The 16,026-nt window shown below is 35.7% G+C and overlaps 1 protein-coding gene across 1 annotated transcript in view; it reads right to left on the minus strand.

The window, feature by feature from the left end:
• PDHX (pyruvate dehydrogenase complex component X) overlaps window positions 1-16,026 on the minus strand; it is a 42,745-nt gene that overhangs the window by 16,345 nt on the left and 10,374 nt on the right. The window contains 8 exon segments of the mRNA XM_035552138.2: window positions 134-317; window positions 4,601-4,626; window positions 4,628-4,654; window positions 4,656-4,676; window positions 4,678-4,727; window positions 6,010-6,018; window positions 6,659-6,830; window positions 13,979-14,079. Of these exon segments, the coding sequence (XP_035408031.1) occupies window positions 134-317; window positions 4,601-4,626; window positions 4,628-4,654; window positions 4,656-4,676; window positions 4,678-4,727; window positions 6,010-6,018; window positions 6,659-6,830; window positions 13,979-14,079 (590 nt within the window).

Consider the following 16,026-nt stretch of genomic DNA (forward strand, 5'->3'; position numbering starts at 1 on the left):
TTTCAGTGCAAAAAAGTTTCCCCAACTTCTTCACAGAAGCAAATCATCTTTTAAGAAAGCAGTGGCTTTCAGCACTAAGCAGCAGTGACAATATTTACCTCTAATAAAGTTAAGGACTTAAAAGAAACATTACCGGTGCAGCTGGTTGTCCTGGTGTGGAAAGCGGTGGAACTGCTGGCCTTGGATAAGCAGAAGTCACAGCTGTTGCTTGCGAAGCAGAAGGCACTGCACTAGGCTGGGGAGGAGCTGGAGAAACCACAGGTTTCAATTCACTGGGTTTGCCCTTCTGCTTCTCTTGCAGAAGTTTGAGAGCATCCCTGGTGATTAAACACAGTGAAATACTGACAAAGAAGAAACAATTTCAAAAATTCCCAAAGTATTACTACTCCATCACTAATTTGTTGGCAAACTTTGTGCATTTAAATTTCTGTTGGTAAACCAAACGTTAAGAAGATGATTTTTAAACTGATACAATTACTGTCTCTTTCTTGATATCTTGAGTTATAGTAAATTATCTCATTAATTTCTATTAATAAAGTTTTTTTGAATATGCAGTAACAGAAAACATTTGTGTCAGAAGCATAATATTTGTCATCACTAATTGTCAGTGTACAAGACGATTTGTAAATTGCACTAACCATTCTTGTAAATAAGGTATCAGAGTACATTTACTTAGGTAATAAAGTTCTGAAAATCTCAAATACAAGCTATTTCATTTGTTATATTTGGGACCACTTCAACTAAACAAATTAATTATGTCATGATAGGTTTCTAATGCTATTTTATAAATAATGCTCACAGGAAATTAAGCATTACACTTATCAATCATTTCTCTGTACCTTCCTGACATAAATATGCACAAACAGGTATAGGTAGTATACAAGTTCACACTTCATATACAGTTTGAAAGATAGCACCATACTGAAGACATACATACAAGGAAAACTCATATCCTTAAGCTACAATCCTATACCTACAGTAGGTGCATTGCATTTACATAGCTACATGCTAAACACTGTTTGCACGTATGAGGTGAAAACAGATAAAATAATATTTTACACCATTACTGCCAATTGCAAGTAAAATAAGCTATGCTAATAAAATCTGTCTCTACTAGGGATTTGGCAAAGAGCTGTATCAGTCATGGATCACCTATCTTTATGCTCCAGATCTGATAACATAAGCTTGTATCATGTACCCTACATAATCCTCTATCACTTCATGAAGACATCATCACAGTATGTACGCAAAAGTTTATTACATAAATTGGTAGAGGAAGTCAAAAGCAAGTGTAAAAATCGGACTACTGACAACCACAGCATGGCTTCTAATATAAGGCACACCAAACAAAAAGGCTTTCTACTTTCATTAATTACTGCTCAAGGGAGAGTTTATGCTTCAGTGAGTGTCAATAGTTTTATGCTATTAATTTTTTATGAAGGGGCAAAATCTCAGAACCACAGAACAATGTGAATGGACTTGTATTTTTTCTTAACGGTAGCAATCCAGAGCCAAGAATTAAAACCTGAAAAGCTCTGTGTCTTCTATATATCTATTATTCATTGCTGACTTGCTTCAATTTGTTCTTTTAGCTTCAATATATACTTCAACAAATTATATTCGAGAAATAAACAAATCTGAGGTCAGGATGTAAATTCATCGCTAAAGCTGTTACTTGTTTTTTCCAGAATTACATGGTAGCATTTCTTTTAAAAATATTTAACATTTAACACAATTACCACATTGGGGGGGGGGGGGGGGGGGGGGGGGGGGGGGGGGTGGGGGGGGGGGGGGGGGGGGGGGGGTGGGGGGGGGGGGGGGATGATTGGGAGATGATTAGATTTCACTGAATGAAAACCATCCTCTAGCATTACAATTTCAGATTAAAAAAAAAAAGTAACTTCATGATGTAATGCAACTTTCCTACTTAACATACTAGAAGCTACCAAAAATTACTTAAGGGTTTTAACTTGGCAGCCATAAGACAGACCATCTGCTCATTGTATTATTCCCATATTACATAGGATAAAGCTTTAATAACTTTTTATATATTTAAAGTTAAGAAAATGTTTTAAAATTACTTCCATGTATTATGCAAATGGCATATGAAACAGATGGCCCTACCTACCATTAGCCAAGTCAAAATGCTTTCATGATTTTGATGGCTTTTAGTGTGTTAACTGAAAAATTTATTGCTAGAGTTGAGCTTATTTTTAGACTAGAATATTCACTAAGGAGTTTTTGACTTTCGCGCGAGTACAAGATAGACATTTTTTATTTGTTTAAACAAGCTACTCCACGACTTAACAGATTAAGAAAAATAGACACATCAATATTATGACCGTCACGGGTGCAAGATTGGGAGCCTGAACATAAGATGAGGCAGCACCAAAACATATCAAATTAAACACTTCTGTACAACACCAAGAAGAGACATTTCATCAGAACTGGAAAGGAAAGATGTGACTTATCCATTCCGAGCTACTTTATAAACCCCTATCAATACAGAATAGTAATGGAGAAACATGAGAGGAATAGAGAAACACGAAGAGAGCAATCTGCCCAGGGAAGATACCAGAGCTTGGTGTGAACATTTGTTAACAACATAATGCTATACCAAAACCGTTATTACTAGAAGTATGCAAATTATGGCAACTCTTCAGTTTAACCACTACTACAGAAACGTGCAGACTAACACTTTCTACTCCATCACGTTAGCCAAAAACACAAAAACGGACAAAGTAAACTGTGTTATTTTGTTGCTCAAAATATACTTTCTGTCCTTTAACTTGCCCATTTCACACACGTGCCTAATAATCGCTGAAGATCCAGTGTTGGCACCATGAGATGCACATTCTGACAGTAGCATACCTGGTGGCAGTTTATTGCTACTAAATTTCCTGTCTCCTTCACCTGAACATCTGATTACTCTATTTATAGATTTCTTGGGAGAGGGAAAAGGTGAGCAGAGAACGTTAAACAGCTTCTACTGCATATCAATGTTATACAAGGAACTCATTCCTCCATAGTGACAGCTGATAAGCTGTATGAAGCACAGATACCACTGCAGGTCTGCACTTAATAAATACATTCACATAAAATGACTCATTGGAAACCCATCGCTACATAAGTGTCAGATATCTTACTTGCAAGGGGAAAACAATAAATGCCTGAGAAACTCTGAAATCCTCAATCACACCTAACTTAGTGACAGCAGGTAGGAAGGTACAGATGGAACGAACATGGCCTCAGAAGCCCAGTTTACTGCTGTAACTAACCATGCCACACCTTTTACTGTTTGCATTTACAAATTCCTACATCATCAGCAAATGTGATGAGAAGGTCAGAAGCAGTCTGAGACAATCACAATTGTAACATAGCTCTCCCAAAACTCCAAAAAGCTCTCAGTGTCTGAGCTGATGACTAGAAACGTGGCGTAACATAAGTGTTGACTTACCCTCTGTTAATACATTAATTTTCTAGCATATTTCTGAAGGAAAGCACAAGCCACTGCTTAAAGAAAATAAACCACTCCAGAATAAAACCAAGCAGAACAAGGCATATAGTACTTAAGACTTGAAAGAATGAACTATCAGCCCACTAAGGGAGCAAATTGTGACAGAGAAAACTATCAAGTGAAATCACCTATTTCTGTTAATAGTAATTTTTACCAGTGGCATTAAATCTAAGATACAAAGTTGGGGGAAAGAAATCTTGCTTTCTTACATAACTCACTATCCTTCTTTGTTTCTTGTAATCTGAACTTGGATTTTAACAATGTTAAAAAGTCTTGGATTTAACCACGGAAACTTGGTGTTTAACAGTGAAAATTGAACCTGCTACACTCCCTCAAAGAATCAATCACTAGGTCTAGTTAAAAACAAGACTACGAGGTCACTCAGCTATAAAGTATGGCATGTATTTAAACAGGAATCTCAAGTTAGCAAAAGTAGTATTTCCCTGAATGTCTGTAGCCAGCTTTCTACAAAAAAATCTGCAAAACATTTCATTTCCAAGTGTAATAGCAGAGCCTGGAGGCACCTGAAAGGCTAATACTATTTCGAAGCAATGGTTAAAAAAATCTGTCTGCATTTTAAAACATATTTTCAAAACTCAAGTCTTGTTTATGAAGAGATGTTTTGAAAAAATGATTGTTAGTCAGAACATTTTGAATCTGAATTCGTCAAAGAATAGGAGCTGAAGAAAAAAAGTCCGCTTGTTACTTTGTTTTGGCTCTGTATCTCTGAGTAGGGAATAATACTTTATATTCACAACAGTAGCTAACACTGCTGTCAAGGCACTAATGGCCACTGTTAAATGTGACAAGCAGGTACCATACAATCCACATTGAATATAAAAACAAAAAATCTATTTTATTTGAAGGTTAAAGGCTTCTTAAGTATCTCCTAACCTATTTACCACCCCATCTGCTTGACAGGTTCTTCAAAATTACACTAGGCAACTAATCCAAAGAAAAATCTGGAAGAAAGAGACGACTTTTATGAAAATAGACTTTTCAATTTTCATGGAGATTGCTCTTGGTTCAAAGGAAGAAATAAAGGAATATGAGGTTGTATGTTTACTGAAAATATCTACATACTCTTTAGTGAAGATCCCTCGAGGCCCCAGAAGGTGTAACATTGCTTGGATCTAGGTCCATGTGTCTCCAGAATGTTGCAGAGCTGCAGGACTTAAGCGAACCCTAAGGAAATGAGGAGGAAAACTAACTATTTAAAACAGTAAGGTTTACTTCTTTTATTTACTGCAAGAGAAATTATACAATTTATGCTGTATTGTGCAAGCAACAGCTGGGGAAGAAAACAGTTCTATGCAAAAGCTGTGATCCTAATACTAAAGACAGACTCTTCCCCTTCACCAAGCTTCAATATCAAGTTGAATTTAAAAGCACAACAGTGACTTACAGGGACCAAAGTAAAGAGTAGAAAACCCACCTTCAAATTTTCCTTCCTCAGCAGTATAGTGGGAAAGGGTTATCCAGTGCAGAACCAAATACATCTTTAAGACTAGCTTGTAGTACATAAAAAATGAGTTTCAGGAACTTGGACAAAAGGGTTGCTCATCTCTACTATTTGTTTGGCTAGTTGGCTATGACTAATGCAGTTTAAATTCTTATTATAACATTATTTTTCCCTAGCTTCCATTTTATTTTATAGTATTGATTTAATGAAGCAGATGTTCTTTGGGAAAGCAAGTCGTATAGATGTAGCTGCATAATTCAGTACCTGCTTTGGAAGACTAAATATGAATTCATCCCACACTCAAACATATCTATTGTTATTTCCTGAAGGAGAATGTTTGCACTACTCGAATTTAAGGACTGTCATACGTCCTTGTCCAAAAGGACACCACCATAAATGATCATTTGATGCCAAAGATGCTAATGCATCTCTGGACTTAACAGCTGCAGAGAAACAGTTGCACTTTGACAAAAATACAAACACTTAATCCTTTCGAGTGCATGGATAATCGTCCTCCTACAGGTAACATTTGGGCATTGACCGAATGCCACTCAGTTGGTTACACGTGCCTTTTCACTTCCATTAGAATAGCCCAAATGATGGTATCAAAAGTGAACATAGCAAACCAGACTAGCAAAGTAAGGGAGGTATAAAAACAAGCAAAAAAAAATCCACATAAAAAAGGCACAAAACCCCCAAACAAATGAAAACAACCCAAACCAGAACAGTTTTGAGTAGCACATGCTGCCAAATGAGAGTTCCCCATCTTTTCTTTAATAGGCTGACTTCACAGCTTTTATGTTATCATAATTCACTCCAAGTGGGGAGTAACACCCTTGCTGACTTGATATTTTGTTTGCTTGTATAATGAAATATCCTAGTCAAAAATCTCCACCACAGTCATTTATAAGCTCTAACGTGAAACTGTTGTTTGAATAAAAACTCTTCAGTTTGGATTATCTGCAGAAATGTCTAACGTGCAGCCTGCCATACAACCCTGTGATACATAGATTACTGTTACCTGCCTAACACTTTGGAGTTAATATATTTGCAAATGCTTTTCATACCCAAACATATAAAAAACAATCAACAACAACAACACACAAAACAACCTAACAAAGAGCACACAAACTCACGATCTTGAGTTTTTCACAATTCTGTTAGGAAAATGAAAATAATTTTTTTCCTAATAGAAACAAGTGGAAGAACTTAGCATGTTTGGAGTGAGCTATTTGTAGTTGCTTGTCTCTCTTTTTTTTTTTAGGAAAAAGATAAAGCAAGTTAAAGATAAACTGATCATCTGATAAGTATCTAATGATAAGCATTAGCATCCATCAAATGTAAAAACAACTTTTTCCTCATCTAATCTTAGAATACTTCATAAAGCAATTATGTATCAGAATAAAAGCACATAACAGAAGTTGCTCTAATAAAAGTATGTTGTTTGAATTGACTTTTGGGGAGTACAAACAGAAAAATATTCTGAGAAGGCAAGCTTTACTACATCACACATACTGAAACACTCTCTTAAATAATAGCTTAATACTAGGTAAGAAGGGAAAAAAATATTCTTCTTGGTTCAGCTCTGCTGATCTAACTGAATAAGAGTTCCATTTCATAGTGAGCACAGAAACTCACTGCAATTTTCCAGGTGGGATGTTTCCAGTTTATTAGGAGGAGGGCTGAAACTGAAGGACTTGTAGGAGTTAAGTAGGTGCAGCTGCTTGGTGGAGCCAGAGAAGATGGATCACTAACATCAGCTGGTATTTCAACCTGCTTCCAGTCCTGTCCTTCTTCTACCAGCAGACCAATTAGTGAGCCCAAGCGTACATTTTTTCTTCCTTCTTCCACCTAAATTTAAAGCAATGAGAACATTAAGTTATATATTGCATTGTCTAGACTAACATGACTAAAAAGGGTAGATGTAAAAATTTCAGGCATATTAATGACACTTCATCAGAAAATATATCCCATTTTATTTCTACTATTAATAATGAAGACTCATGACAGAAATTAAGTACAGCTGCTATGTTAAGGTGAAAGGGAAATTAACTTACATTAATGCCTCAAAATCCCATACATCTAAAGTTAGCTAGCATTCAGAAGTTAAAGTGAGGAAACTCAGAGTACCTCTGGGAAAAAAAAAAAAAGCCCTGTTAGCTACTGAAAATGAGTGTGGATGCCTAATCTTTGGGAACAAAGTCTGAAAATTTTGCTAGTTATGTACAGCAAGATACTTTGAGATATCCACACTGTATCTAGCAATGGTACTTTTTAAAAACACAACTTTGTAAATTCAGAAGCTAAAAAAGAGAAGCCCCAACCCCATAGCAACAACTTAACTTCTTTTTGAGAAAGATAACACTTGCTTCATGCTATCATCCACTGCTAAAATTTGTCTATTTTAACATAACTGGTGCCAAATAACAAGTGTGTCCCAAAGAAAATGCCAGCACTTATGTGATATACAATTCACTATTTCAGATAACATCTGAACAGAAATCTTACAGAAAGAATATAATGTAATTAAACCAGATAAGGCCAATCTGTGCCAGGTGTTCTTTTCAAAATTAAGACGTATCTGTACGACAATCAAAATAGCTTTTTTTAATGATTTCGCAGATAAAAGCATGGACTTTAAAAAAACAACAACATTGACTTAATAACCTAATGAAGGTCTCCACAATAGGGTCCTCCTATGGTCTTTGGAACGGTTGTAGAAGCAGAACTCTTTAGATCCTCAAAAGCAGTAACGTTTCCAGGGCATCATGCCAGAAGTTAAAATAGCTCTTGGGACCACAGGTAGCCACTTATAACTTAGACTGTACCAAGCCCAAATAGAGTTAATTTCCAAACAAAGGAAACACACTAAAGCTCCACATAAAGCCATATTGCACAAACATTTGCCTCAGATGGAGTTAGTACACATCTACCCGCACTGCTGACATTTTGACCAAGAAAATGCAAATCACTATCAAATGTTTGAAAAGTCCAAACTAAAAACAAGACACAAAATAAATAGAGACACATAGCACTGAGTATAATATTGTTCTTAGTAGTTTAATCAAGTTTTGTAGACACCTAAACACTAATAAAGTAGAATGCTGTAAAACTGTAAGAAGTGTACTAGGCAGATGCAGATACTAGAACATTATTATTCAGGGAACATGGCTGTCTGCACACTTACGTCCTCTAACAGAACGCATCAGATTTCACTGGATTACCTGTCCCCCTCCCTAGAAGGGCCAGCACTAGATGTAAGAATGAACAGCAAAGCCAGTCTGTTCTGAGTATATTCTCATAAAACATTTCACATTTACAGCTTTGTCAGTGCACTTCGTCTTCTCCCAGGAACATTACATAAATTTTGGTGTAATACTTCTTTTTAAACGAGCATTCATTACATGAGGAAAAAAAAAATCTAAGACAAATATTTCTTGTTCTGATCTCTTGATGCACTTTCTCCATTAATACTCTGAAAAGCTGTATTTGAGAAAAAAGTCTGAAGTGCTCAAGATTTGACTTTTTTTTTTTTTGAGATGAGTTTAAAGTACCTGGGGAATAACAGAGTGCCAAGCAAAACTCCTGAACTGCTTAGTGTAAGGCTGAAAGACCCTATCACAGAAAGGTCCATTGATAAGCGCATTTATATAACTGCATAAGCTTGCAGTATTGCTACCACTCATAGCCAAATAAAACAGCAGCTTGAAGCGGATGCAACATAACCTACCTAACATAGCCACTGAAAACACAAAAAAAGGGTAAAACAAGAGAAAATTATGCTATAAACAAAAAAAAACACTGAAACTATTCACTCTAATAATTTTACAGCATTATCTTATTTAGCACTGAACAAGGCACTTAAAAACCTCCATTTGTCAGAATAGGAATCAGATGTTTGATGCTGAATACAAGATTCATGCCAATGACAACACAAAAGAAATGTCCCACAAGTTCAAAATACTTCCTGTGTTAATATGTAGCAGCATTTTTTTTTTTCAAAATAAGAATTAACCATTTTTTTTTTGCATGTTTTCATTCCTTTGCAAAGGCATGTATGTACAATAAAGAACAGCTCCATTTTGAGAAGTAGTCTACATATCGTACCTGAACAGAAACCGTAAGCACTAGGATATGCTTGTGGTGTTAATTCTTCATTGCAATTTTGGTTAAGAGTACTTTAATGATGCTACAATTGCACATGCAGAATCCAACAGGGATGGTTGACTATTCAGTAATATAACAATTCTACTAGTCAGAATTGTTTATAGACCAGCATTGCATGAGCATTCAAACCCACCAACAGTCTTCATAGTGAGCCTATTGTGCTTTTGTGCTTTTTCTCATATTCATTACTCCTCAAGATAAACAGCTGTGAAAACTCCAGCATTCCTTAATTTTCCAGTACAAGTTTCCAACCCAAATGAATGCACAGTTTATATTTTTAAAAAACACGTATGTTTAAAAATATTTTCAAAAAATAAAAATACATGCAAACAGCTTTTGCAGCTCAGAACTGGAAGAGAGAGAAACAAAAAATATATCAATTAACTTTTCACCTCCTGGATTTTTTAATCACATCTTCTACATTTCCAAAATTCACAATACCAGAAGACCCCTTTGCATAAGTCTCAATGAACCCTGAAATCTCAGATGTAGAAAGAGCTAAAATAAGTAGTTTCACAATATTTCTATTACTCTGTGTTTAAGCATAACCCAGAAGATTCTAAAAACTCCTAGCTTAGCTGACAAATCAGCAAAGCACAGCCGAGACATCCCAGGGAGAAAAAAGCTGGAGAAGATTACTCCTCTATGCAATTAAAGTTCCTCTGAGCTCGTGCCACTGCAGCACAGTGGCAAGTAAGGTGGACACAACTCATGCTGGCTGACTACAGTGGAAGTTTTACACAAAGTAGTTTCTGTCATAGCAATTCTCATTTAGGTCATGAATGAGAAAACAGTAATGGATTTTAAATAAAGCTCTTTAAAACAATCATTCATCCTCTGTTTTCAGTCCAAACTGAACTAAGTATTTTAGGCAAAAAAAAATGTCACAGTTAATTTAAGAACTAACACTACTGAAAGAATAATCACTTTTCCAAAATTACCCTTCTAAAATTTTCATTCACCCATTTAAGTTTTTAGTGCATTTTATACCAAATCAGATGTGATCATTAAAAGACAGATTCAGAGAGAAAAGGAATGTATGCATATGGACCTATTTTATTCTTAGCCTGCTCTTTCTTATATCATACATACTTGCAGCATATAGTCATTAAAAAAAAAAAAAAAGAACAAAAGGGTTAGAGAAGCCTGAATTCCTTCAATCTAATGAACCTTATCTCTTTAAAGGTAGAAAACCACAGTGTTAGTTTGCATTTATTTGACTCAGTTTTCTGCTCAGTTAACATAGTGCAGAACTGTAGCTGGAATCAAACAACGTAAAACCGTTGCCTTGTTTCTTTTAGGAAATGAGTAAACTTCAACCGATTTGACCACTTAAATGCATTACACTTGTTCTTAATTCCCCATCAACTACATCACATTTGAAACTTTTGAGATGATCTTTGAAAGGATAGCCTTTTCAATATGAAATCATCTTCCCATCCACAAACCTGAGCTTAATGTCATAAATTTTGCACAGAAGTCTCCTGAACATCCAGTATAGAGCAGGATACTGCAAAAAGACTATTAATAATTGTACTCAAGCTAAAAAAAAATAAATTAAAAAAACAGCAAAATCGCATCCTATTGCTCCCCTATTATTTCAGTTCCCAAAAACGTCAGGTTCATTCTATACTTTTTAGGAGACTGGAACAAAGTTTAATATCTATTCTGTATTACAATATTTAAGCCCACCATTTCCAGATTCCAAAGTGGAGTATTAACCCATTAAAATTTGTTTGGCATAATAATCTGTTCATGCTACTCCAACAAAGCTGCCTCTCTTCCCTTAATTTGAAAGACTTTACAGCTATTATCCCCCTTGAGACATCTCCTTCTCAGACTCAGCTTCCAGTGTATGATTGTTATTGGATGGTGTGGATGTCTTGGCTAAGGTTGAATGCCACTGCTAGAGAATCTAACTGCTGCCACTGTTGAATGTTGCCAGAGTCTGGTTTTGATTGATAATAAAAAAAAAAAAGGTACCACAACAGCAAAATACACATAAGGAAATTTTGGAATCTGGGATGTTTTTGGAATACAACGCAGGGAACGGGAAAAACGCAGTTTCTGAAATACTAATGCTACCTGTAGTCATCATGAAACACTATTAAAGATGCTTGCAAGTCAGCACTGGAGTCTACTATCCTTTCCTTTATGTCTCTTGGGCAAGCATACTTTAAGAATTTTGACACAGAGAATCCCATGTCTCCTCTTCATATAATCTCACAAAGCAGTATCTGTAAATGCAGAATAGGTACTTCCTATTCAAGAAGAAAATGAAGAGGTTGCACAATAATTTTCAGAAGCATTCAAATCTGAAGACGAAAGAATCTAAAATAGTGAAACCATTACTCATCTACCAGTTATGAAAATAACAATATGAAGACCAAAAAAAAAATCCCCATGCTTTTGGAAGTGTCTGCTGTGAGATTTTGTTCTGGAATACCAGAATGGATTCTCTGAAAATTACTAGATGTGCTGATATGCAGCTGATATGCAGTTGAATGCAACAACTAGAGAGTTTTATCAGGGTGCTACCAAAAAAAAATGTCTAGGGAAAATTACTATTTAGCAATGTAAATTACAAGTAGGAAAAGGTTTACAAACTTCTTATTTATATGAACTACTGCTTGAAATGCAAGTTTTCTTGTAGAAATTGCACACTAATAATAATTTCTTATAAACCCTGACAAGCTTAACTTGCAGCTGCATTCCATCCTAGATCACTTCTCCTCCCAAAACTCCTCCCACCTATTTTGATGCATTCATTTTTGCAAAGAATATTCCCTTTGCTCATACAAAAAAGGAAGATGCTAAACGGACCATCACTTCTTAAATGCTCCCACAGACAAAGGCAAGTACTCGACCCTTTTTGCAGAGGGTAGCTACGCAAATACATTCTGCTACAACTGCATTTTCGTACAACAGCGACAGGCAATGTAATATACCAACCCAATTAGCTTTTGTAATAGCAACACAAACAAGTCTCACTGTGGGCAGGGTAGAATTTCGTCTTGCACGCTGTTGGCTCTAGGAAACTAGCTGTAGCTGCACCCTTTCTGTAATTTTCTAAGTAGCTAGATTACAACTAGTAGCAGTATGTCTATATACCTCCACAACCCCATCTCTTGATTAGATATTCCCTAAATGAGACCTCCCTGACCAAATTACATTTTATCTACTATAAAAATTTGTCATCAACAGCATTCTCTTTCAGAGTGCAGTCCCAGTTCTCATTAATTGTAGGGCAGTTACCAGAGTAACACTTTAGCTGACACCAAGCATATGGGAAAGTTATCCCCTGCCACTTTAATTAAGCTATTGTTTCAGAGCAGGAGCCATCTTTCACAGACCTAGCCTTAGTAAATGGCATTAGAGAGAACTACTGCAATCGTTATTTTTCATCTTCAGGATAGTACCTAAGAAAATTGGTTTTACGCTTTGTAAGATTTTAAGAAATTGATAGAAAAGGAAGGATGATACTGTGATTAAGTCAATGAACTGAAACTTAAGACAAATTCAAGTCCCTGTCTATATGTGAGTCTTTGCTTTTACCTCACTGAAGCAGCACAAGATCTCTGCTCTTTAGATGCCTACTTGCAAAACAAAACCATTTAAAAATGGGAAAAATACCCATATGCCATTGGCTTGAAAATCCAAGGTCAGTCCTAAATCTGTTTCAAAGAAGGAGTATTTATTCCTGTACTAACACTGTTCTTCAATTCAAGCAGTTTATCCCCTTGGGGTGGGTGCAATCAAATACTCTGATTTTTTGATTTTGCAGTCAAAGCAAATCTACGTTGCTAAGCTCAAGCAACCAAGACCCTTCCCAATCACAGCCAACTCTTAAGTAACTTTGCTCAGCACCCTTGCTCTTCAAATTTATCTTTAGTAGCAACAGGTAACCAAAACTGTTTATAGGAACCCAAATAACATCAAAATGCCACTCATCCTCTTGTATTTTACTTCTCCATCTCTACATTTTGTCCACTCCCGTCTTTCCCAACACACCACTTTGAACTGTTTCTATAAAGGGTTTCATTATCTATTGCACATATAGGACAAAACAATTTCTCAAAAGTTCTTATTCAAAACTGTTCCAAGTCACTGTTACTGTTTAGTTATTGTGCATGGCGGGGAAAAACATCTAATATACTCCACCAGCACGAAAATTAGATAGTTTTGAAATTTTCAAGTAGTAAGCAGTTTGGGAAAGAAATGCATAAGAAATGGGAAAGGGAGAAAAATTTTGGTCCTCCCAAGCAAACTACATGGTTGGATTCTTTTGAGTGTAAGGAATGAAGCCTATAATTTATCCATGGTATCCATTTAGAATGAGGTAGAGACTAGACTATAAGCACCAGGCAAATTATGCTTATAAAAAAAGTGTGGTTTGCAAGAAAGAGTATGTTACAGCTTTATTAAACATTTCACACACAGGAACCACAGAAGATCACTACTGTATTGTTGGTTAAAGCACCACCCAAAACTACATATTCCACTGACTGTCACTTTTTTCTCTGAGAAAGAGGAGTCAAACTGCAATGTTTCACAGGTGTAACTCATAAGGAACAAAAGATATAAATTAATACAACTCAGTTGGAGTAACTGAAAATCTCTCTCTAGATATGTCTAGAAATTACAAATACAAGGGGTCTGGTATACGTACTGATATAAACAGAGCAATTATTTCTCACTAGGAATGCAAATAAGTGCATTATACTAAGAGCCGAGCAGACTGAAAGCTGTCTAAACTAGTTTTTGAGGCACTATGCTAAACAACAGTCTCAAGAGAAATTGTAACATCCTACTCAGATAGACAGAATTCCTACCAGTATTTTTGCCAATACGCCATCATCACTCGATTCCATGGTAACCACTGCTTTGTCTGTTTCAATTTCACACAATGCATCCCCAGCATTCACCGTTTCACCTGCAAAATATAACAGAACTTAAGAATACTTAGACTAAACTTTATTTCAGAACTATTTAACCATGGAAGACAGACACTTAAACATATAATACAGGCACTTTACATTCTTAAATATATTCTATAGCTAGCAGATTCCCCATCATGATTTATCGTGATATATTGTATCTTTCAATTCCAAATATGAACACTAAAATTCAGAGACAGAAACTGCAGCAGCAGAACACTAACATATCCATTAAATTCCAAATAGCATTGTTTATAGTAGGCTTTCCAAAAGGAAGTACACACACACACACAAAATGAAATTTATTTGCACAAGACCATCAATTAGTAGCACTGGCACAAATACAATCCTCAGCCTTCCATTTTCATTGCTAGCCATAAGCCTAAGCATGATGTTTAAACCTGTAATTATTAAGATAATGGTCTTAGTCAGCAGCATCTGTAACTAAGTATTACAGTTCCATAGTTTGTACCAATATTATCAAAGATTTAAGAAAAAATCTCAGGAACTTGAATCTTTTTGGCAAGCTTATCTGCAGGCTTGCTTCCTCAATCTCATACAATCAAAAAAGGTCTTATAGAAATGCATTTACTTTGTGAAATAAAAATAAGCACAAATGTTAGAATCTGCTTTTGCAACATTACAGAAATCCAAGTAGAATAATTCTGAAGTCTACCCTTCCCCCGCTTTTCAAGTATACCTATAACTGCGGGCACATGATAAAATTACAATGGGTCTGGAATCCTTCAACACACCAATACTGACCAGATGGCCTACATTAAAACTGAAATTACACTGAAGAACTTTGAGGTAGTTGAACGCTTTGGCCTCCAACAAAATATGATACTTTTCCTTATAGAGCACTGAAAAATGGGGTCAATATGTACAAGTCTAACATGTACAGATGTTAATATTTCCCCAGTACCAGAACTGCTGCAACAATATTATCTAAGCACTTAATTCTTTCTGCTACTGATGTTTAAGCATCAGAAAACAACACCACAAAAAAAAAAAAAAAAAAAAACTTGTGCAGGTTACAATCTGTATTTAGGTAGATGATACACTTTTTAAATTTTATTATTAAATTGTTGTCTGTTTCAAAACTACCTCAATTAGAAAGGAAAAATAAAGCATGATTCTTGTGATCTCTGCAGTAACAAACAATAAAAGCATTCAAAGCTCAACCAATTACATAGTTTTAGGAGTCATAAAAATTCCTATTGTGGAACTTGGCAGGGGAGGTCACAAAGTAGCACCTGATTATTTAATTTAATAGTCTAATTGCCGTGCCGCAGTTTGTGATAACTAGAGCATAAACAGTCTACACAGGAAACTAAATTTCCAGGCTTTATATCTGTGGCTTAATCCCATTGGATCATAAATTCAAGTGGCCTATATATCCTCAGATCATTAGATAAGTACTTCATAGATGTTAAGAAACCAAATTGTTGGGCAAATTGTGCAATCTGCAAAGCTAACATAGGCAAGCAGAAAGGAACTTAATTCCATGTCTTATTCTCTTCTCCCAGCCTGTAATCAATCTGTAAATGTTCTGCACCTTTAAAAAGAAATCTTGCTATTGGAGGCTGCTTAGCACTAACTCTAACGGTGCCAGCTAGGCAAAACAAATTTCATGTGATTGTCCCTTACAACTTATCTCATAACTTAGATACTTAGGGCTTTTCACAGAAAGGTGAGGATTCCCTTACACAGGGAAGACAAGAGGAGGAATCTTCAGGGAAATGGGCAAACCACTTTTCCATTACTTTTTGTTTTGTTTTCCCTTCCCTAGTCCCAGTAAATACTGCAGCCAAGAAGTGGTCAAAAATTTGGAAGGAAACTGTTCATATGCAATTTCAAGAACAATTTATAGCAGCCTTCAACATTTCATGGGTTTCAGTATCTTAGTGCTATAGAAAGAATCATAGTTATTTTCAGTAGAC

This window comes from Cygnus atratus, chromosome 5, assembly GCF_013377495.2.
Source record: "Cygnus atratus isolate AKBS03 ecotype Queensland, Australia chromosome 5, CAtr_DNAZoo_HiC_assembly, whole genome shotgun sequence".
Classification (NCBI taxonomy): Eukaryota; Metazoa; Chordata; class Aves; order Anseriformes; family Anatidae; genus Cygnus; species Cygnus atratus.